We start from the raw sequence: 24,406 nt of genomic DNA, 5'->3' as shown, positions 1-24,406 counted from the left end.
CTGAGTGGGGCTTCCCCCCCCTTTTTTTTCTTGTTCCGCAGCTTTCCTGGAGAAAACACACACTTTACCACTGAATTGGGACAAATGGCAACCCATGCAAAACCTGATTGCCATTTGGTTCAATTCACTGTTCAACTGTGGGTTTTCTTGGGGGAAAGCGGCAGGCCAAATGGCAGCGTGGATGAGCCCTTAGTTTAATAATTGCACATTTAATGACAAGAGTAAATCTAGCCCTGACCCAAAAGAATGGAACTGTTATATTATCTCTATTGTGCACATTCTCTAGTGGTAGAATGCTTTGTGTTTAGGACCACAGTCACCTAGGAGTTTCATCATGGCACTTGTGGGTCCCACCGTTCTTTCATTCACCTATCTTAAAGTGGTACCTGAATTTGTGTGTCTGCTGCAAATTTCACAACTCAGCACAGAAGTGTGGAAGGGAGAATGCTAATTCATTCTGATCTGTGTTCACCCAGGTTTCCATTGACTGAGTGTCCTTTCTTTTCTCTTTTTAGCAACAATGCTCAAATGGGTTTGAGATGGACCGTACCTTGGGCCAGTGCTTAGGTAGGATTTGATTGCATCAATCCCTTTGAACCAGGATTCGACTACTCATTATGTACAGTGCCTTTGTCTGATCGTAGCATATTGATTATGGTTCTGTCCTTCAGTATGTCTGCTTCAGGATGTTAACTGCATCTGCTACTTTCTGTTCCTCCAGAGGGTAGGACCCAAACCAATGGGTTAAATTACAAAGGGATTTCAACTAAATGTTATGAATAACTTATTGGTGGCATGAGCTGTTCTCCTTTGTTAGAGGTGTTTAAGCAAAGGCTGGATGGCCACCTATCAGGGATACTTTAACATCAGATTTCCTGCATTAGCAGGGGGTTAAACTAAATGACCTTCGGAGTCACTACCAACTTATGATTCTAAATGGCTATGGTTGGGGAAGATCTCATTAATACGTGGTGACAATAGCCAGGCTGCTGGATTTTGAACATATAAACTAGGTTCAAATCCATACTTGCCAGTTGAATCCATGTATTCATTTGGTGGTATTTAGTATGACCACCAAAGCTTTAGTTAGAAACATAGGAAACTCTTATATACTGAGTCCATATTGTCCACACTGATTGGCAGCAGCTTTCCAAGTTTTCAGACAGGGAGCCTTCCCAACTCTAGCTAGAGATGACGGAGATTGGACTAGGGACCTTTTGCATGCAAAACCCTCTCCCAAATTCATTCGTTGTTATTTAGCTCTCTGGCAGAGGAGACAAAACAGGAATAGGGTCTCCAAAATGGTGACTGCAGTCTAATCTTATTAATCAGTTTGTATCTGTCTGAAGTCAATTCATTACGACACATGAAATAACTTTCAAATGTTGGTGAGAGCTAAGAGGAGATCTGAAACAAATCCTCAGAGTTTAATATCCTGTAACCATGTTTAAGCAAGCAAGAGTGTAAAAGAAGTTTGCAGTTCCAGATTAAGAGCCAAGTTTCACAGCTGCCAATTCAAACCATCAGTGTCAGGGGTGGTGGTGGGAAACCACAAGATTGAAATTTGTATCCCAATGTTCTGTTACAAATGTGTTAGTAAAAAAAGGCTACAGGAGTTTGTAATTAGCAATGAAACCATAGTAGAGAAGGCAATAAGAATGGGATCTTTTACATTTTCATTAGAAACGTAAGAGTAGGATAAGATAAAATAATGTGGGTTAGATGGGGCTTTCTGAGTAGTCTAGTTTATGCCGGACCTCTCTCTGTTGGCCTGTGTTGATCTTGTCAATGTGGGACTACATTTTATTGTACCATTAGATGGTTCTTAGCAGCTGTGCGGCGGAATGTTAAAAATGGGCATCTGGGAAATTGCATTACTGCTTCACCTTGTGCACAAACCATTATCAATCTGCATGACATGGCAAGACCAATGAGCCTTCCATTGTTTTAGTTAATGAAATAAATGTATGTATGTATGTTGAGTTGTCTCCAGAGTGCCCTTTAGTGAAGAGAAGGGCCCCTTCCAGGTCTGAGATCCAGTGGAGGCTCCCACTTGAGAACATATGGGGAGGCACCTTTTGGCCCATTGCCCTCTGCAGCCCCCTCTTCTGGGCAGCTTTCCCCACAATGTTCTATTCTCCACTGCTGTAGAACTGCTCTGTTGTTAGGCATGAGTCAGCAGTAAATCACACTGTGCAAGTTGGAGTTAACTCTATATTAGCAAAATCACAATCTGCAAAAGAGTGTTAGGTCTAATGAATGCATATGCATAGCAACTCATCTCTGGTAGGTCTTGCCCCCATGAAGCAGTTGCAGAGACTGAAGGTTCCCGCCTCCCCATAGCTTCCTAAGTCCTCTCCTCTCCATGGTTTTCCCCAAGCAATTTGAGACTGTGCTTGCATGAAGATAACTTCTTCTCTGCCCTATTCATGCCTCTCCCGGTTCTGGGAGACCAGGGAGGAGAGGAACCTGTTGCAGCAGGAGGGGGAGCCACGCATGACTCTTCACTAGCCTGACTCATTTCTGCTCTTGGCCTCTGTCGTTCCACTCTACTGCTTCAGCTTCTGCCTCTGATTTTGGACTTCTCTTTGCCACAGACTCCGAGCTCACTAAACCATGTTACCTCCTCAGCTTCTGACACATCCTCTTCCCAGTCTTCTCCCTCTGACCACTAGCACTTCCTGGGCTCTGAGCCATCTTCCCTTGGTGGCCCCCCCACCTGGTTCCTCCCACCATTCCTCTGCAGCCAACCAGTCCATGGCATCTGTGGTGCTTTTAGTGTGGGCTCATGCACAAGAACATGAGAGGTTTGGGGGCAGGGGGGACACTGACATTCTGAAAGCCTGTGAGGACACATCCCCCCCTGGTGCAGCTTGAACTCCCACCTCCTGCTTGCCAGCTCCATGCCTCGTGCAGTTAGCCAATGGATGCTGTTGCTGTTGCTGTCAATATGGGGTAGTGGCTGCCCTTCTTGTGACCTGCCTTGCCCCTTGGCTTCTTTAACAAAAGGTTCTTTCCCTCACATGGTTGGTCTTGAACCTTTGAACCCAGGAGGACTGTGCAGAGCCCCATGTATTAGCAGTGAAGTGAAGGCTCCTCCTACCTTTTTTGTGGAGCATAATGGAGTTCTAGAGGAATGCCTGAGGACTGGCAGTGGTGGGGCTGTTGCCTCTGCAAGTGATGGGATGGGTGGTACTATGATATAATATTGCCTGTGGTGTGTATATGAAGGTGCTGGGTGCGTGTGATGTCACTCTCACAAAACCACTGGCTCCCTCTGTGTGGGCGGCATGTGGGCGTTGTCACCAACATAGTTCTGGAGTCACTCCTGGGCTGAGCACACAGTGGATGTGTCTGGTGTTCTGCTAGTGTGTAGCAGCATCATATTTCTCTCCTGTAATAGGGGGAAAGTATTAAAAATGCCCCCCCCAAGTTAGTGGTGGCTTAATTAAAAAAAATAAAATACTATTATTGAGTTTTCCTGCACTTCTGTAACAAATAAGGCACTTATATTGAAATGTTTATAGTATGAAAATGCATATAAATGACAAATGATGAATTGATTTAATGTATAGACATTCATTGTTGACTGATTTGCTAAATAAACCTTCAACTGGCAGAGAGATACATTGCTTTTCCCTTCTGCATCCTTTCAGATGTTGATGAATGTCGGACTATTGCTGAGGCCTGTAGAGGAGATATGGTGTGCGTTAACCAGAATGGTGGTTATCTATGTATACCACGAACAAATCCCGTTTATCGAACGCCATATCTGAATCCTTATGCTAACGCATATCCTCCACCACCTCCAGCCCCAGCTCCTGCTCCCAATTATCCAACTGCTGCACGAACTCCAGTCATTTGCCGGTTTGGTTACCAAATGAGCGAAGGCAACCAGTGTGTGGGTAAGTAGCAAAATGTCTTATAGATCCCTGCATAATATTTATTTTATTTTATTTTATTTTAATGGATGGCTGTGTTATTATTATAATCTGAAATATTTTTCCTGCTATTTTTATTATTGCACCAGTTTTATCCCAATTTATTCACATGTTATCTATCTATCTACCTATCAGGGCAAAAAAAGGAAACAAATCATAACAAATTGAAGATATGATAATAAAAAAATATAGAGATCAAAAAAATAACTGTTACAAACTGACATAAATACACTGCTTATATAAAAATAATTTTATGAAATCTAGTGGCAATTATTAAAAAAACTATACCTCTACTTCAAAAGCAAAAAAATAAATAAATCCAAAGGGAATAAGGAGAGAGCTTTTAATTGTCATTTATTTGTCTGTCTGTTTATATACCTACCAAATGTATTTATGCTAGTTCATTACAGTTAATCTTTTTATCTGTTTTTCTATCATGTCATTTATTTATTTATTTATTTATCAATCACTGTTATTATTTATTAGATTTCTTACCCACCCTTTACCATAAATATTAGTATCAGTTAAAAGGATTTATAATCAAGAGACTAGGGTAGCTCCTAAAAACATGAGCTAAGAATATGCTGATGTAAAAGTCCATGTATTAAGTCAGAAGCTAGTCTGTTTTGTTTTTTAAAGTCCCAAATCCTCAGTGTGCATGCGGTTTAGAAGATATTCAAAGTGGTAGATAATGAGAAGACCATCCTTCTTCACTGTATAACCTTTGCTGCTCCACTGTGTGGAGGCCTCCTTTATTTTGCCAACGCTCATGCATTTTTAGGTCAAATTGATCACAGTGGAGCTATTTTTTATATTAAAAAAACCCTACCCCAAATATTAGGTGTGTAGGTTTCTAGTGCTTCTTCTTTGGCAACCACTCATAGCTGAGTAGAGCCTGAAAAGTTTAGGTGATATACAATATTTCTGTTATGATCCATGTTACGCACCATCTCTTGTTATAGCTAGGCAGCTGTGTGCTTGGCAGTAGCAGCTGTTCCCAAGGACTAGAACAACAACAAATACAGCTCTGATCATTCATCTTTACATCCACTTGCAATGCCGGCACAGGTCATGATAATATACCAGTATGGTGGTCTTTTCCCAACAGGATGCTTCCTTATTTTGAATCATCAACCCATAAGGTTTAAGTTAAAAGTAATTCCTGGTGAAGTTCAGTCTGTTTGGATAAGGACGTCACACTGGGGTCATCCCATTAGTATACATGGAAACAAAAGTTGTAAAACTAATAGGATTCCAGGGGAGCAGAGTGAGAGCAAAATCTTGGCTGCACTGTTTTTTGGAAACATGCCAGCTACTTTCAGTAATTCAGTCCATAATCATCCTCTATGTACAATGGTCCAAACATATTTGTCTGCTGCCTTTGCCAACCTGATGCCCTCCAGATGTTTTGGTTTACAGTTCCCATCAGCTCTGCTGGTTGGGGCTGATGACAGTTGTTCTTCAAAACATCTGGAGTGGGACAGCAGGTTGGTGAAGACTGATCTAGATTGTCAGATGAAACACACAGCAGACATTATGGCTTGTCTGTTCTATTTATGTTCCATCATTCATAGTAATTGATGGTGAGATTCCCCCCCTTCAGCTCATATGAGGTATTTAATTTAATACGATATCTTTGGAGGGCTTCAAAAACTCATTTTTATTAAAACATTTCATGGGCTAGTGTCTAGTACATTGCATGTTAACATTGATATACCATGTGGTACATTATATTCACTCTTTCCTACAATGAATATCCACAAAAGCATTTAGTGCATTCAGTGTGGGAAAATGGCTAAGTGGAAAGATTGTCCATTAATTTAAGAGATTGAGAGAGTGAGTGAGGATACAGTAGCCCACTTCCTGCCCTGCTATTCCATATGGTTCATTCACTCACCATTCTCTCCAGCTTACATCCCAATGAAAGGTAGTCAAGAGGACCATTGGAGCAGAAGGGCAGGAGTTCACTACCCCAATAAATACTCCCTCATTGGCTCTGTGCTCTTAAAGTGACAAGCAAAGTCTCCAGGCTAGGACCTGGGAACCCTACTTTCTTCCTGCATTGTGAAGGTTCTTCATTTACTAAGAACTAGGGGTTGACAAGGGACATGGGTGGCGCTGTGGGTTAATCCACAGAGCCTAGGGCTTGCTGATCAGAAGGTTGGCAGTTCGAATCCCCGCAACGGGGTGAGCTTCCGTTGCTCGATCCCTGCTCCTGCCAACCTAGCAGTTCAAAAGCACGCATTGCAAGTAGATAAATACCAGTAGGTACTGCTCTGGCGGGAAGGTAAACAGTGTTTTCGTGCTCTGCTCTGGTTCGCCAGAAGCACGTCAAAGTGCAAGTAGATAAATAGCGGGAAGGTAAACAGTGTTTCTGTGTGCTGCTCTGGTTCGCCAGAAGCAGCTTAGTCATGCTGGCCACATGAAGCTGTACGCCGGCTCCCTGGGCCAGTAAAGCGAGATGAGCGCCGCAACCCCAGAGTTCTCCACGACTGGACCTAACGGTCAGGGGTCCCTTTACCTTTACCTAGGGGGTTGACAAAACCAGTCAATTTGGCTTTCTCTTAGTTTCTCTTTTTTATTTTAAGTTCAATTTGTAACATTTCTACATTGGTTTGCAATTTTTAAATTCAGTTTGTAATATTTTTACAATGGTTTGCAAATTTTGTCAGCGTGTTGTTGTTTTGTTTTTGTTTTTTGTACACAGTGATTGGAGAACTGCATTACAAAAATTCTGGAAGTGTGACTTCTGAAGGATAGGTGCATTTTGGTCCACATATTCTATTGGGAACTGTGAATTAGAAAAGTTCACATTAAAATGTATATGTACTGTACCAAATTTCTCCTCTATCCCTCCTTTGCACTCACGGACATATGAAACTGCCTTATCCTGAGTCTCAGCATCAGTCCATCTGCCCCAGTACTGTTCACTATTCACAGCAATGATTCCCCGAGATCCAGGCAGTGGTTATTCCCAACTCTGCATCTTGAAATCCATTTATTCTGGGGTCATGTGAAATGGCCATGGCTGCAGGCTTGTAGGATAGGCATTTCTTCACATTTAGTTCTCAAGCTAAATTGCATATTTGAGACTAAGGGGGAGACTAAGGACTAAGGGGTTTTGACTTATCAGATTGGCTAGTGACCAAGGGTGTGTGTCTTTTCCACTGTAGATTATGATTTGCCCAATTTCCTGAAGCCATCAAGATTGTTTTAAGTATTCCTACATTTGGCAGACATTTCTGGCATGCCTTAGGTTTGTGGACTGGAAAGCTTTCTTTCTTGTCCTGTGATTATAGGATTCTAGTGCTGAATATGCTCCCAATATGCATTTGTGCACCACCTTTCTGCTTTTCTCCCTAAACTTGGGGAAGCAACCATGTAGCATACTACTGACTGACTTCTCATCAGATTAAAAAGTTGCTGTTGCCACAGTGAACTTCTGGTTTCTTAGTGTGAAAGAACTGCAGGGGCTCTTCAACAATTTAGCTGTGATTCCTGCATTGCAGTTCCAGTACTAGTTAAAGAAACCACTATATGCATTTAAGAATTAAATTATTGCCTTGCTAGAGGAGGCAAATGGTGTATTTAATCTAGCAGCAGCAGCAATTTTGGAGTTGTTGGCATCTGTCTATCTCGGGAGACAATGAAGGAGTGAAGTCAAACCATTGGAGTGCTGTGGCTGTAGAGACCAATATGGGAGCGATATGTTTTAGAGCTAGGGCAGATGAAGGCATCCAGTTGTGCTGATGCAGGTGCACCATGCCGTTTCTTCTCTTTGAGCTCATTCCAGAGGTTATTCCTCCTCCGGTCACTGCTGTGGATACACAACCTGTCCATCTGTCTCCAGGCATTATGGTCATCTGCATGGGATTCCCACCATCATGTCTCATTTGCAGATATCTTTGTAACCAGAGTTGGTCTGCCAATGGGCCTGGTGCCTGAATCCAGCTCTCCATAGAGCACATCCTTGGGGATCCTTCCATCTTCCATTCTGTGGAAATGACCCAACTCCTAGATGGGCTACCTTCCCAGGTTTCTGAGCCCCATCTGCCCTTCATTTCCTTCAACAACACATGCAGAAACTGCCTTCTTGACCACGGGACCCGCTATTGGTCTTGTTCGCTCAATCTGCCAGAGCTTGTCTTCACATGCAGGAGATAGAGAAGACTCACCAAGGGTTTATGACCTATCGGCTACCTTCACCTGGTTTAGCTGACCAGTCAAAGCTGTTGCCCAGAGTGTGGCCACTGTCACATACTGGCAGCTTCTAGGAGCAACAAATGAAAGCTGAGTGCAGAGTGGGGACCATAGCTGCCAAGTCTCCCGTATTCCCCGGGAAACCCCCGTTTTTCCAGCCATTCCCGCTGGCAGCCCGGATTTTAAAAAACCCTATAAATCCCCCAGATTCTTACCGGCCCGGGGAGGCTCCTTCTGCGCATGTCTGGAGTCTCTGGACATGCACAGAAGTGACTTCCGGTGCTGCTGCCATTTTGGAAATGGGCAAAGCATGCATAGAAGCAACTTCCAGTGCTGCTCTGCCCAGTTCCAAAATGGCCGCAACGCGACTTCTGGTGCTGCGCCGCTGCCGATCCTGGATTTTTCAGTCTAGCAGTTGGTACCTATGGTGGGGACCAGTGGTGGCCAAACTACCCCAGAAGGAGCATGACGTTTCCCCCACCAGAGATAGTGCCCCTCCCCATACACCCCATATGCCACATACTTTGGAGTAACTCACATGGTTTATACAAGTGCTGAATTGACATGAATCATGTTACCATGAGGAGCTCTGCCATTTGCATGTTTGCCATATTTGAAACATGAATGAAGGATTTAAAAAAATGCTGAAACAACATGGATTAGGGCATTGCAGCCCAAGCAAGCAAGCTAGACATACCTACGTGTACGGGTGTTTAAAGACTCATGTTTATGTTTGCTGGGGGAATACCATGACTTTACCACCATAGACACAACTGCTATGAAGTTGCTTGGATCCAGGTGGAAGTAAATTGCATTCCTGAAGCAAAGCATAAAGCACTAAATCTAGGCCAACGTTTTTGATCTGGCTGTGACCCCTTTTAACTTATTCCATTTTTGACTGTTTTTCTTGTAAGCTCTTAGAATGCTCAGCCATAATAATGACCCTTTTGTTCAGCATCCCTCCTTGGCACACGGTGACTGAAGCAAAGCCTCACGTTCTTTCATTACACATTCATAAGCTAAGCTGAAAGTCGCTTCCAATTTCCCTTCACTCCACCCCTGCCATTTCCTGCTTCACAATGATTTTCGTAATCCTCGTTCAGAATTGTTAGAAAGAAACGCAATGGGTAGACTTAAAAAAACAAAAAAAACAAAAAGGAGCTTTCCTGCTAAAATGTTTAATGCAGAGTGGCTGCATGAAAAAGCAAAGATATGAAAACATGGAAATGGGTAAGGAAAGAAAGAAAAATCATTTGTAACAGAAGGGGAAACATAGGAACAGTGATAAAGGGAAAACAAAGAGAAAACCCCATGCTCTCCTCTTCCCCAACTGGTAGGAAGTTCAGGCAGTAGCCTTCTATGGGATTTGCTTCCTTGTCAACAGAGAGGACTGTATTTTTGTAATACTTTTTTATTTGCAAATTCACAGCATGAGCCTAGAGATGCATGTGTGTGCACCCAGAGAAACAGTGCTAGTTTTAAAGCTGCATCAGTTTCCAAAAGCAGCAACAAACCCTGGGAGCCCACAGGGCCCCTCTGCTTGCTGGGGAGCTGCATTTGGATAGCTGATAACCCCAAAGTTGGAGGTTCGACCCCCATATGGGACAGCTGCATATTCCTGCATTGTAAAGAGTTGAACTATATGGTCCTCAGGGTCTCTTCTGACTCTACAATTCTGTGATTCTATGACTTGGTTATCTATTGCTGGGTACATTAAAAAAACAACAACTCTTTTCTTCACTGCCCTCCCCTCCCAAAGCAGATTGGATATGACATATAGCTAGTAGCCCCCAGCCATCAGTAGTCAATGGATATTAATGCACAGATGACCCTGTGGTTGTTTCATCTCCCAGCATCGGGGGATTCCAAGGTATGCATTATTGGGGAAGCTCGGTGGTAGAACATCTGCTTTTGCATGAAGAAGATTCCTGGTTTATTCTCTAGCATCTTCAGATATTGCTGGGAATATCCTGATTGAAACCCTGGAGAAGCACTGCTGGTCAGTGTAGACAGTGCTGAGCTAAATGGATTAATAGTCTAATTTGGTATAAGGCAACTTACTAAGTTCCTATACTTGCCACATTTGGGGAAGAAGAGTTCTGTGCCTTTCAGAATTCCATGTGAGACAGAAATGCAACTGGCATAGTATCTTCTGGCATGAAACAGCACGGATGGAAAATGTTTCACCTGGTGAACATCTGTCTGCCGTGCAACTATTTCCCCATATGTAAAAAGGTAGCAGCTATAACCCTTCTATACCGGTAGTTATTTCCTTTGGGAAGGTCTGAATGCAGGGAAATGGAAAATAAGAAATGAAGCAGCAGTACAGTTTTAAATTTAGGGAGATGGAAAAGTTGTAGAAACAGGAGACTGAAACTCATCCTTATCAGCATTCTGCATCTCATACTAAGTGCATTCTCTTTATATCTTTTCCCAGGCAAAAATATTTTATTTTTCAATTCCATCTTTGGCATTAAGAAGCTCTTCAGTAAATTAGCAGGCCAAAACTTTTAATCTTCATATTCTTTTTTATATTGTTACTTATTTCAGAGTACAAATAAAATAAAATTGGGATGTTTCAGTGGCTAGGGGGGAACATATCAAGTAGATGGGAAGCTTTTACTTTATATTGGAATAACAATATAGGCAGAAAAGTGGTGCTAGAGATAATATAAATATATAGATATTCCTCCAAGGTCATATTAAAACGATATTCTTTCCTTCCCTCTCCCTCTTTGGCTCCTGCTCCTTGGAATAGGTTTGTACTGTAAATCTGTTTTGGCTGGTGTCTCTTGGAATAAGTTATGATGAAATTATTTTTGTTGTTTGCTTGTTTATCTGTGCTCAGCATCTGTTTCTTAGAATAGGTTTGCAATATTTCGTTTCTGAAAAATGTGGGAATAAAACAAGTATAGTAACTGAATCGTTAATATGATTGTGAATTCATATTTTAGCTATTCTTTGTCTGTAGAGGTCTTTTTGCTCTTAAAAAGTTTTTAAGAAATCCTTTGATTTTTAGGGGCCTACATAAAGCAGCAGCTCAAGTGTGTGTGTGTGTGTGTGTGTGTGTGTGTGTGTGTGTGTGTGTGTGGCTTCATATTGTCTCTCTTCAGCCAGTGTATGTAACCCACTAAAAATAAAAACCCCAAAGAGAGATGATCTGTTTCAGTATGGAATATCTTGATACATCTCTCATAACTTTTGAAAATGAATTTATTCTCCTTACCACATAAATTGTGGGTAACGGTTTTACCTAGGAAGCAGATAAAATAGTTTGGAGTCCAATTTTGGTTTGTGCGGACAGCTGTTTGGTCATGAAAACATAGAAGGAGAGAGCAGCTTTCATGTTTCCATGCGCTTGTCTTGATACAATTGGCTCTCAGCCTCCTCCTGCCAGGCAAAATCCACACTACAATTGGAAGACAGGCAGAGCCTGACTACATGAACAAAGGGACTTCCAAATTCCATGAGGCAAAACTGTGCCCCATATCCCCTCAAGCAGTGGCTCTAGTACCAGGGCCAGATTGGAAGATTTTGCTCACACTGTTTCGGTTTGCAGAGCTGAATTATTTATTGCATTTTTATCCAGACCTTCCTTCAGGGAGGTCAGGGAGTGTGCAGAGTGTCTCTCTCACTCATATTAACTTCTTAAGAACCCTGAGAGTTATATTAGACAGAGACATGACTAAGTGGGAATTTGATTTCAGATATCTGAATCTATACGGTACAGTACAGTACAGTACTCGGTTCTGTATACCTGAAGGAGCGTCTGCACCCCCATCATTCAGCCCGGACACTGAGATCCAGCGCCGAGGGCCTTCTGGCGGTTCCCTCATTGCGAGAAGTGAGGTTACAGGGAACCAGACAGAGGGCCTTCTCGGTAGTGGCACCTGCCCTGTGGAACACCCTTCCAACAAATGTCAAGGAAATAAGCAGCTATCCTATTTTTAAAAGACATCTGAAGGCAGCCCTGTTTAGGGAAGTTAGAGTGGTTGGGGAGACTCAGCCAGATGGGCGGGGTACAAATAATAAATTATTTATTATTTATTATTATTATTATTATACATATCATTCATCTGGTTTGCTGGATGTAGTTACAACACTTGGGCTCATGTGTGTGTGTGTGTACGGCTTGTTTTGCTAAACCATAGTTAAGACAAATTACAGTTTTTTAAAAAAAGAGATAATGAGTAAACATGGTTAGTTAGAATTGAAAGCCAAAGTTTTCAGTCTTCTGCTTGCATTTGTGCCAGAAGGGAGGGTGGAGCCCATAAAACCAAGAGAAATTCATATAACACTAAAACATAGTTTATCACTGTGTCTGAATGAGACCACCAGCTTTCTTTATTAGTTGCTTATTCTCCACACCAGGGGTTCCCAACAAAATTTTCTCGAGGACCCCTCATCGAGCCGCTATTGTGACAAGGACCCCCATTAATTCCTAATCCTAAAATTAAAAAGTGAGAGCCAAATTAAGAGTCTTTTTATATTTTATATTTATACGTTTTTTACAGTTACAACAGAGTACTCCATCAGTATACAGTTAGTTTTAATTTTCAGTTCTTAATGAGATGAGTTAAATCTGTCCTTTGAGTCCATTATTTCTGAAATATTAGGTTCCAAACTTGAAACTTTCACTCTGAAATCCGACCCCATGTCGAGCCGATTCCTATATTTGTTTTTCATGAAACACATGGAAGAAAATGCTTGCCCACACCGATATGTGGTTGCAAATGGAAGGATCTTTTTCATTGCCTTATCTCCCAAGTTTCTTGTAGTCCTTGCGGCATACAGCAGAACTACTGCCTCTATCTAATTCTAGTTTTGCGCTAGACTCTGCTCATGCAGGAAGCGGCCAAAACAAAAAATCTGTTATCATACGAAATATATTTAATATATTTTTTATTCTAATAGCATCTTGCGGACCCCTCTGGCATAGCTCGCGGACCCCTGGGGGTCCCCGGACCACCTGTTGGGAACCACTGCTCCACACTGTTCACTGTCCTTGCCTTCCTTCTGTTCAACCTTTCTTTTTCTCTTAATTTCAGCATTGTCAAGTCCATTAAATTCAGCATGTGTCTGTCGGTTCAGTCTGTTCTGATAGTAATTTAACATAGCATGGGAACCATTTTACATGCTGGGTAAAAGAATGCAAGGAATGAACAAATGATCTTGGCCCATTAGCAAGTTTTCTTTACAAGTCACTAAATGATTGTGTGTGGGGGGGATCTCTCTATTCCACAGAGGGCATCTGCACATGTACTTATTGCCTTAGGAAACATGGGTAGTTGTACATTAGGGTAATGGTCATTTTCTCACAGATTTTTGCACTTTTCACTGGTAGAAAAAGTTATTATTACATGTAGCAGTGTATTTGCATAATCCTACATAGTCATTAGATTACAGAGCATATGGAAGGACATTCAAGAAAGTGCTGGAATTCTTTATTATTCATACAGGTTTGAAGAACACGAGTGCACAATTCTCTCTCCCTCCCACCCATGATGTAAAGTGGAGAGTATGGGAGTGGGGGCCCTCCACAGGTTGCTGCTGCCATCATCACTTACCAAAGGCGATGTTAGAGTCTGGAGAGTCACAATTTCCCCATCTGAGTTTGTCTTGTTGGGATAAATCTGAGTTTTCTCTCTTTCTCCAATTTAATGTATAGCCATGTTCTCTGGTGATAAGAACAATTGAAGCATCCCAAGCTGTGCTGGAATTATCTTTATTTATTTATTTGCCCCGTTCTTCAGATGAAATGACTCCCAGAGCAGCTTGCAATGATCAGTAAAAAGACTGTTCCTGCCCTCAGGCTGGCAATCTAAAGATATTTAAAGAGAAGCCTGCACTTCAGTTTCTTCATCAGTTAAGCCCTTATATGAGGCCTGGTTCTCCTCCTTAGCATCTCATGCTAAGCGCTTTTTCTTCCCAGGCCAAAATCCTTTATTTGGTTCATGTATTACTGGTCTACATGTTCCATTGGCCTCCGACGGAGGAAACTGTTATGGCGTTGCAGTTGTTCAGCGTGGCAAGTATAAAATATAGCATGTTCGTGTCTGGTAGTGTCACAGAGTCTCACCGTAGGGGATCCATGAAGCAAGCCACTCTACCATTAGAACTGCAGCACAGAGCAGCCATCAATGTGGAACATGTTTCAGCTGGGTTCCATAGTGTTGTTTAAATGTCAAAGCAGCCCTCGGCGTTCTGGAAAATTGTGTTGCCTGCAGGTTCTGTGTAGCGTCTAGAGATGGCAGCGTTCACACTGACACATAAAATTGATTGCTATTCTTGGCTCCTGCCTTATATTTCTTGGTTCAGCTTTGTTTGTTTCTCTTAGTTTTAGTTCCAAACCTAAAACTGGCTGCAGTTCTATGCCATAATCAAGATGTTTGGCCAAAATATATAGAAAATATGAATTGGCTCTTCAACATTTGCACATTGGCCAGATAATTTGAGTGCATTGCCAGACTCCATAGGCAGAGACAAGTTTGAGGTTGATGCTGTTCTCTGTGTATTGTCACTGGAACAAATAAATTATTAGTTCTGCATTTCAGAAGCATAAATGCTGCCTATTAGAGAGTCAGGATTGCCTTCGACTTCTTGCCATGCTCAGCGGCAAACCCAGGTTGTCACTATGTAATGTGTGAAATGCTGGTTTATTCAGTGAATTTTACAGAACCTTGTGAGAAGACAAACTGGAGCTACATAAGAATAGTGATTCTTAATAGAAGGTCCATCAGTGCTTCATATAGGTGTCAACAGTCAAAATGTCTCATCTCCTAATTCATACTTTCCTGGAGTATCCTCACAGGCTAAGTATTAGATGCTTTATGTCATTTTCATTAGAGATGACTTTTGATGGCTTGGCTAAGCAAGAAAACTGGATTTTATGGTTTGCATTGAATTTCAACATATATATCTCTCTCCTGTATATGGAATGGTTGTCAAATTTTCCCTGTCCTAGGATCCCCCCCCCCCATATATTGGTGACATATTTTGTCTAGACGGGTCCTCAAACTAGATTAGGATTGACTTGTCCATTTTCCTTTGCTGCCACTCTTCCCCCTGACTTGGAAAGAAGTCAGGCAACATTTCTAGAAACACTAGTTCATTGGCCAGGCATCAAATGCTCTGCTCCAGATGTCCTCTGGTTATTTCTTTCATTTGATTTGTGACTTCTAGCCATGGGTCTAAGAGATGTTTCTTCTGCCCCACTGCTTCCCCCAGGAAAACCCTCTGTAATCAGGACAAACGTAAATCTGCAGAAAACTCAATTGACATTTGCTCTGATTCAGCAGTAAATTGTGGGTGTTCCCAGGGAAAGTGTTGGGGCAAAAGAAGAACCTCTCTGACCCATGCCTGGAAATCATGGGCCAAACAGGAGTGCCCTGAGTGCAGTTGCTGAACCAAATCAAGTCTTCTGTGACAATTTGGCCTTTAACTATCTATGGCCTTTTAGAAGTGGATGGGGTGTTTTAATGTATGCCCCACCCCCTGGTTTTATGTGGGTTTTTGTTGCTGTTTGGTTGTAAATTGCTCTGGGTTGCCTTGGGCAAGACAAAGCAACTAACAATTTTAATTAATAATTGCAATAATAATATTGTTAGACGTTTGTAGGTAAAATTGCTGAGCTCTTTGTGACTTGGATACTGTGCAATTAGTACAGAGACTAAACTAGAAGTGTCATCAGTTGTTTTTTGTGGATTTGCTTGTGCTCTTGAGCTTTGTCCTTGCTGGTTAGTGACTACTATTGGACCAACTATTGTCCTGTGTCCCATTTACCATCCTTTGACAGCATGATAAGAATGGCTGGACATGTTCAGGCATTCCTAGATGATACAAAAATTCTTTTATCAATTCCAGCTTACCTTTCAGCTGGACCACAAGTTTGAAGGAAGCAAGTACACAGCCGGTTTAGGATGTGCTCATCAGTGTTTACTATGAGCACCACTGATTGTGTAACTGCATTGATATGTGCCTAAAATCCAGTTTTACACATGCTGTTGGTTGGATTAGGAAAGTGTTTTTGAGAAGCATGCATTGTAGTAAACACAGTTTGCTGGATTGTGTTAAGAATATGCAGCAGGTTGCATATCTGTGACTCCTGCACAGATGGACCTTCCCATGCAAGCCCCAGCTGCAAGGCTCAATGGGCCATTATATTTTAGAACCGAAGTGAACAGCTGTAAAAAGAAGGAACCTGTCTCCCCACCTCCAGCTAACACTTCATGCACATCACTGATGAGGAATGTGGTAGTGCAAGCTAGAACGGTAACAACAGTCCTCTGACATGTCAAAGAGCACCAAACACACATTACAAAATCCAACACTTAACTCTCACTAATGTGACTTGTATTTGTATCCTGAAAGTGCTTTTAAAGGGCCTGGTGAATTATCTGCATGTGGTGGTGGGTAGAAGAACTACTTCCCTGTTGATTGGTTTGGACACTTCTGCTGCTTCTGCTATATAATAGATCACGACCTTTTTCTGAGTCATCTTTGGGAAATGGTAGGAACAATGGGACTAGCACTGATGGGCTGCACTCTGTCCTTTCCAGGCATTCCTGGAGAATTTGGCTGAGGAATTTTAAACCAGTGTCCCCCTCCCCCAAGGGCTTTGTCTTGTAGAGTGCCACAGGTGTTCATTTTATTCTCCCAGCATTCAACATCTGTATCAAAATAGCTGAGAAAGATCATTTGAACATTTGGAATGTGGTGTTATTACTATGCTGATGACACCCAGCAATATAGGTTTGGTTTTTGTTTTTAACTGATCCAGAAGCAGAAGCAGCATCTTCCCTTAGACAGCGTCTGGTGGAGGCTGAAGTTGAACTAACTTAATGCCAGACTACACAGAACTGCCAGTTGGCAATCTTGCCTTCTGAGGATAATAACCGGTCTCTTTCTTGATCAGACCAATGAAGCGTTACAGGAGTCATGCCATATCATCAGCTGACTGGTACTGGTCTATTGAGGCAAAAAGATTTCCTTGGTTGGTGTGGCTGATTTCTTGGCAGTTTACTTACCCCAAATTGGATTTATGATCTGGGTAGCTCATAAGCTAAATCCCCTCATGAAATCCCACAGGTCACTGTGCCAAAACCTGTAATATCACACAGCAGCAAGAGAAATTTCAATTATGGGGGTTAGGATCATTTCCTTTTCGTGAGTGTGGTCAGCTTTGTGATACTCCTTGATCAGTGAAGATTGTGAATGGAGGACTTCTCTGCAACTGGTAAAAGTAATGCCCTTTAGATTGGTGCTATGTTTAAGTGGTCGCTTAAAAATGGTGGACCTCCCACAGAAATACAATTGGTGCCATCATTGGACTCAACTATACAGCTGCAAATAAAATGTTTTAATTGTCTTTTAAGTGTAATATACAATTTGACACAAGATGGCGATGGTGAGCCTAATGGAAAATGCAATCTTTTTTTAAAATGCTTTTTAAAAAAGCATTTTCAGAACGGTTTTTGTATGTGTCTAGATCCCATCCTAGTTATGGCTTGAAAATGTTTTTCCCCACGGATTGGTTTTAATTAAGTGGGTAGATCAGTGTTTTTAGTGGTCTGTTTTAGTCTTTGTGCTGGGTGGCTTGCTAAAAGAGATTATTGGTTTTATTATTATTGCATTGTGTATTGTTGTGATATTTTAGATGCTTTTAGCTGTTTTATCATATATTAGAGCCATGGGAAGCTGCCTTGGCCTGTCAACTCAGACTATTGGCCTGTCTAGCTCAGCATAGCAGTGGCTCTTTGGGGTTTGAAACAGAGGCTCTTTCCCAGGCCTTCTTGGAGATGCCTGTGATTGAACCTCTTTGCACAAAAGAATATAAGGAGAGCATGGTGGATCAGGGTAAAGGCTAATCTAATCCAGCATCCTGTTCTTTTGGAGGCCAGCCAGATGCCTGTGGGAAGCCGGCAAGCAGGACATGAGTGCAACAGCACTGTGCCCATCTGCAATTCCCAGCACAATGCCTCTGATAGTGGAGGTCATCATAGCATTGTCTTCCATGAATTTGTCTCGTCCTCTTTTAAAGCCATCCAGACTGGTTGCCATCACTGCCCCCTGTGGGAACAAGTTCATAGTTGATAACTATGCACTGTTGTTCTCTCTCTCATAAAACCAGAACTCAAGGACAGCCTATGTTGGATGACTCAGGACACGGTTGTCCACAGCTACTATGCAGATGTGCATCCAGTTGCTGCAAATCACAAGTAGGGAAAATGCTGCTGAACTCGGGTCCTGCTTTTATGCATCTGGTTGGCCACTGTGGGAACAGGATGCTGGACTAGATGGGCCATTAGCCTGATCCGGCAGGCTCTTATGCTTCTATATTGTGTTTTATATCTTAACTTTTATGCTGTGAACTGCTATGGTTTTAGCTGAAGGGGGATATGCATGTGTTATAAATAAATGAGTACATTTATAGCTAATATCCAAGATCTTTGTTTTATCATTTCCTCCAAGCTTTGATGATTAGTGACAGATGATGATGGATCAAATGTGTTTTCCATATGAGCTGTGAAGAAGAGTCCATAGAAGACTGACAGTGGTGCAAGTTCTGAAAATGGGAGGCAGAGCTTCTAAAAGAGTTTGGTAAACCTTCCTTAGGAATTTCCCTCCAGTGTGATCATTTGTAACTGGCATGTACACACATAGATGAGATTTGCCATCCTCTCCCCATGTTTTACGGTCAAGTATTTGATGCTTTATTGACTCTGAAGTACTTGTTGATAGGATCATATTAGTGTTGAAATTGTTTATGCAAAAAGTTGTTTTCTGACTCACTCAAAGGCAGCTTGACATTTCCCCTTGGCTACATTTCCCATCATTATGTGGATTAGCTGTGACCCAAAGCCTAATTGCATTTTCTCTCTTGCTTCAGAACATTCTGTATGATTAACCCATGAAGGTCAAAGGATTTTGTCGTTCAATCGTATAAATATTGTTGCACATCACCTCAATCTCTGAGCAGTGTGAGATTGCAGGGGTTACGGGTGCTTACGCAGGGTTTTTGGTTTGCTTGGAATAAGGGACAGTGGAGACTTTGGTGTGTTGCAGAATATACGGTTTATTTACACATGCATACAACCTGAGCCTATGATAGAGGGGCTCACAGCATTAATACCCCAAGAAGGACTTGTTTCTCCCATAGCCACAACCTTGGATTCAACAGAAATCAAGCATGTTTCTCCCTTTCAGGCTTCTGCCTGCAGCCTGCCTCAAGCCCTTCTCTCTCTCCAGCACTCAATTCTGAATTTAGTCTTTCTAACAACCAGCCAGTTGAAGGGGGGAGGGCACCTATCTTCTCTCTGGCACAGAGCCACTTCCTTTGTTACCTTAATGACCCATACTTAGGTCGTTACCAAGAAGCTGGATTGCTCCCATCTTCCCTGAAGAACTAGCAATCTGAAAATTGCTGAAGAGGTAAGTGAGAATGATCGGAGGAAGAAAATGGATCATTGCTACCTGCAAACTGATCATTGGTACCTGCAAAGCTCTGTGCCTTTGGGAGGGCTACCGATCATCTGACTGTCAGCCTTGGCAAACCCTGAAATCATTTGAAGCCCCTGCTGCTAGCACATGGTATTTTGCACTCTCTCAGCAAAAGGTTAATATGGCTACTCTCGGTGCTATTTTTTTATTTTTTATTTGAAGAAAAAGTGGTGCCGGAACTCACCAATAACATCTCCCTTGTTCTCTTATAATGACAATGGCTCCCACCTGAGAGGTGCCAGAACTCAGTTCTGGTCAGTTCCCACTGAAAAGAGGCCTTGGCTACTCTAATGGAAAGGGTTTAGAACCCCCTCTTTTGCACCCATGCTGGTTTTTCTCTTTACCTTGCAGCCTTTGTGCACTTCATCAAAGCAAAAGCAACACCACTAGGGACAAGCTACATGCAACTAAACATCACATGCCATTGGGCTCTCTTACATATTTTTTCATTTATTTTTATATCCTACTTGGCATAAAAGTAGGTTGAGTTTCAAGCTGACACATTTCCCAGTTTTGTTTTGGTTTTTTTTTAAAAAAAAACTTTTGTTCAAATTTTTTTTATCCCACCCTTCATCCCAAAGGGATCTTGGAGCAGCTAAAAATGTAAGATAACACAATAAAACACATTATAAACATCGATCAGACTGAAAGGAACATCAATTAATCCCTTCAATGCAGAAACCTCATGAATAATTATGCCCCAAAGACGGGGACAAATGGGTAAATCTTAACATTCCGCTTGAACATGGCCAAAATGTGAGACTGACTGATTTCACTGGGTGGGTGGGAGTTCAGTAAACAGGGTGCCACCACTAAGAGGACCCTGATCTATATCACTGTCCTTCTTGTCACTCCCACTGACAGGTCTCTCTCCCTGATCACAATGTTCAGCTCAGAAGGCACTGGGGAATAAATGCTAAATTGGAGTTTAAAACATTATTCAAGCTGGGGTTAAATGCATTTCCAGTTGACAATACTACTTGGAACATGCCAAAAATAAAAAAAGAATAAGAAGGCTTTGTGATGTGTAAGTTAGAAAGGAACACTGCATCGCTCTGGTGCATTCATGGTAATGAGGACACAGCTGTTACATTCTTTAAGCCAATAATTCTCAAAGATTTTTTTTCTCCAGGACTGGCTTTCATCCACTACAACTTATTTGCTTAAAAAGAAGCCCCAAAGCCACATTGCTTATAGAAGAATTACCTTAGCTTTATGGAGATTTCACTTAGGAGCACATCTGGCTGACGAACAGACCCCAAAATTGAATGAAATTTTAAAAGCAATTTATTTTCTCCTGGATAAGTCATCTAGCTTCCACAAGGCCAAAGATCGCAATGCCTTGGCCAGGCAAGAATAGGCAGTCTTCTTTTTTCTCAGAGCCCATCAAGACTTCCCCAGAGGGAGGTGGCAAAATGTCAGTGAGAAATTTACCCTTTCAAACAAAGCTCTTCCCAATTCCCTTTGTTTTCAGGCTAGGACAGAGTTACTGACAATGTCTGAGGATCATGTGTTAGCCAGATGCCAAAGGCCAATATTCTATCATTTCATATTAAGTGGTAAGAGTGTATTAGGTGCTCAAAGATAGATAGATGATAGATAGATGATTGATTGCAACCTGCTCCATAGCGCGACGTGGAGTGGGCTGCCGGGGATCCGGGCGCTGGAGCACCGCTGCCGGCAACCCGCTCCGTAGCGCGACATGTGCTTCTTCCTACTCAGGCGGAGGGGCATCTCTCATCGCTCCACCTGAAGAAGCACACGTCACGCTACGGAGCGGGTTGCTGGGGGCGGTGCTCCAGCGCCCGGATCCTCGGAGTCAAAGCTGATGGAAGGCACTCTGTGCCACTGAGGCCGCTTGAACCTCAAGCAACAGCAAAGGATCCAGACGTACCCACAAGTTACATACCTACTCCTCCAGAGGAGGAGCAGACAACCTCCCATCCATCCAGTCTAGGGAACCACCCACTAACAGTGCCTCAGTCTTGTTCTTGTTAAATCCAATTTAACTTCAGTTAAATCCAGTCCATTACTGAGGCAAGACAACGGTCCAAAGCATCCATTGCCACACTTGCAGATGTAAAGGAGAAGCAGCACTGTGTGCCATCAGTATATTTATGATTCTTATTCTCAAAAAGCTTTGTGTGGCATTCTCCAACAAGCCGTGTTTTTGCTCCTGTTGTGAAATTCTAGGAGTGGTTTTCTTTGCTTCATTGACACAGTTCATCCCTCTGAAACAAGCTTCAATGATCTGAGGGTTTAACTCTGAATAATAGATATGCAGAGCAATGCAACCTTAAAAAGCAATGGATGTTGCATCATAAGGATGAAGAGAGGTGCAAGATTTTAAGAGCAGTGGAAACAATTTTGAAGCGCCCTCAGCTGCATTCAATATTTTGCTGGCTTTCCGAAAAGCCTTGGAGCGAAGGCATTAATGACTCAGTTCAACTGTACCGTCAAGAAGTTCACGCATTAGTGGGAATGTAAACTAATCACTATTTGGCAAAATCTACTAGCTCAGTTCCCCTCTTCTGATTTCTCCAAGCTTCCCAAAGAAGTATAGCAACATATATAGAACAGAATGATGATAAGAACCTTGCTGGGTCAAACCAAGGAACTATCCAGTCTAGCAATCTATGTCTGCAGTGGTTTACCAGATGCCCCTGGGGGAGCTTACTAATTGGGGGGGGGGGGGAATCAACAGACTTTCCAATATGCATGATTAGGTTATTATTAGTTTAATCCCCCATTAAGGAGGCAGTTTTTGCTCTCATCTGCCTATTTAATTTATAATGTTTTGTGAAAAAGAAAAAGTAGCTCATATTACTTTAAAATGATGATTCTAAAAATGGTTTGGAATCTCGTATCTGATATGACATTCTCTCAAAACCCTTTTGCCACTATATTTTGGGACACTGACAAAATAAAGTTCTTTCTTGTAGATTTTTCTACAGTGAAATAACACACTTCTCTTAGCCCCCCCCCCTCTCAAGATAATTGCATTTGATAAGAAGGAGTGCTTAACAGTGCTACATTCCTAAAGTACAAACCATGGCCAAAATGCAAATCACTGCTGTGTTTGAGCAGTGTTATTCTTTCAAGGACAGCCCGATAAGTTGGGAACCATCCAAACTAACCATCCAAACTCTTAGGTTCAACAGATTGATATGAATATATTTAGTCCTTTTTTCTGGGGGGACGTTAGGGGTACCCCTAAACATTTTGTGAAACTTTGTACTTTTGTCCACTTACTGTATTTATTTTTCCCAATCTGAACTATAAAATGGTATTTTCTTGAGTCAAAATGAGAGTACCCTTAAACATTTTTTAGGAAAAAACCACTGCATATATTAATGTGCTTAATTCTTTAATTGAAATCAGTGTGACTTCCAAGTGTCTACTGTAACTCTGACAGGATCGTGTCTACAGTATTTGCATACTAAAATGAAGCACAGTATTGGAAGACACAGGTTAATATTTTAACGGCAAGCGGCATTACAATTTTAGTATATCAGAAAGGCTGACTATGTAAAAGAGAATGAATCTAGCACCTGCAAAAAAACAACAACACCAGTTGTAACCAAAGAGAAGTAGTCAGAAATTTAGAAGACAATCTTCCTAGCAAAAACAAAGTTATCAAGGGGTGACATAAAATACCCATCTTCAAGGATTTTTTACCAAAAAATCAAATCAGGATGTCAACTTTTTGTTCTTTGGTGGGGTTTGGGGTGATTTCCAAAAGGAGATTATACAGTCTTCTCTATATCCCACTGGTTTCTGGCAGCCCTTATTCCTTATCAGAGATTCACTGCTGCTGTTCCACACTTACATGTAACTCAAGATCTATTCTGTAAGGCCTGATTATAAAGTGATACTGGAGAAGGAAAAGAAACTTACCTGTGGAGGACTTAACGAAATTGGCTCACCAGTTCTTATGTGTACAGCATCATAGCCCATTAATTAGTCCTTTTAAACAACACTTGAGGTGAAAAGCAGTAGAGACTTGCAAAGCATTGTTTCTGCCATATATTTCAGTGATGTTCACAGCTCAAAAGGACCTGGCAGGAAATCAGTGAGTTGCACAAAACTAAGCAGTTTATTCCCATATTTATATAATGTAATGTGCAAGAGAGTAGGGAAGTGATGTTTGCACAATGCCCTCCGTTCCATTTGCTCTTGCTTGTAATTTTCCAAGGAACAAGAAGGTGCCAAAGAATGTCCTTGGAGCACTTGTATGTATAGATCTTGAGTTACACGTAAGTGTTTGCATGTGGAACCCCAGCAGTCTGTCACTTAAAGCTTGGCTGAATAAAACCATTTTGGACAGGTACCCAAAACCCCGAAAGTGCGTGTGCCAAGCAGGCAAGGGGTTCCACAAATAAGGCACCATTACAGAAGAGGCCCTGTTTTGTTGTCCTAACCTTGCAGGGGCACTCAGAAAATGATGTCCATATATTACAGATGTGAATGGGCAGGTTTATATGGGAGCAGTCAGCCATTTAGGTAAGATTAGAGAATCTAAAGGAAAATGAGAGAGAAAAAAGGGAAAAAAGAGCAAGTCCCTGGACCAAGGAGGACAGTGACATTAATTTCCCCGGTGAAGATTCACCCTCCACACCAAGTTTGCTATGCACTGCCATTTGCTGCAAACTGCAGGGTGTGTGTGGGGGGGGGGTGGATTTTCAGCAGGGAAGCAACAAAAGGAAATGTGTTAACCCCCCCCCCCCTTCTGCATTGCAGTCTAATCCAGATCAGGACTTGCAAAG

At 42.0% G+C, this 24,406-nt stretch overlaps 1 protein-coding gene across 2 annotated transcripts in view; it reads left to right on the top strand.

Annotated features, from left to right (window-relative positions):
- Window positions 1–24,406, top strand: part of FBLN5 (fibulin 5) — a 50,894-nt gene that overhangs the window by 12,235 nt on the left and 14,253 nt on the right. For both annotated transcript variants that reach the window (XM_035107353.3, XM_035107363.3), the window contains 2 exons: window positions 516–567; window positions 3,657–3,905. In XM_035107353.3, the coding sequence (XP_034963244.1) occupies window positions 516–567; window positions 3,657–3,905 (301 nt within the window). The remainder of the gene's footprint in view (window positions 1–515; window positions 568–3,656; window positions 3,906–24,406) is intronic.

The sequence above is a fragment of the Zootoca vivipara genome, chromosome 1 (assembly GCF_965207765.1).
Source record: "Zootoca vivipara chromosome 1, rZooViv2.hap1.1, whole genome shotgun sequence".
NCBI classification, from domain to species: domain Eukaryota; kingdom Metazoa; phylum Chordata; class Lepidosauria; order Squamata; family Lacertidae; genus Zootoca; species Zootoca vivipara.
The sequence above is the reverse complement of the archived record's forward strand: the minus strand, read 5'-3'. Positions and strand labels throughout refer to the sequence as shown.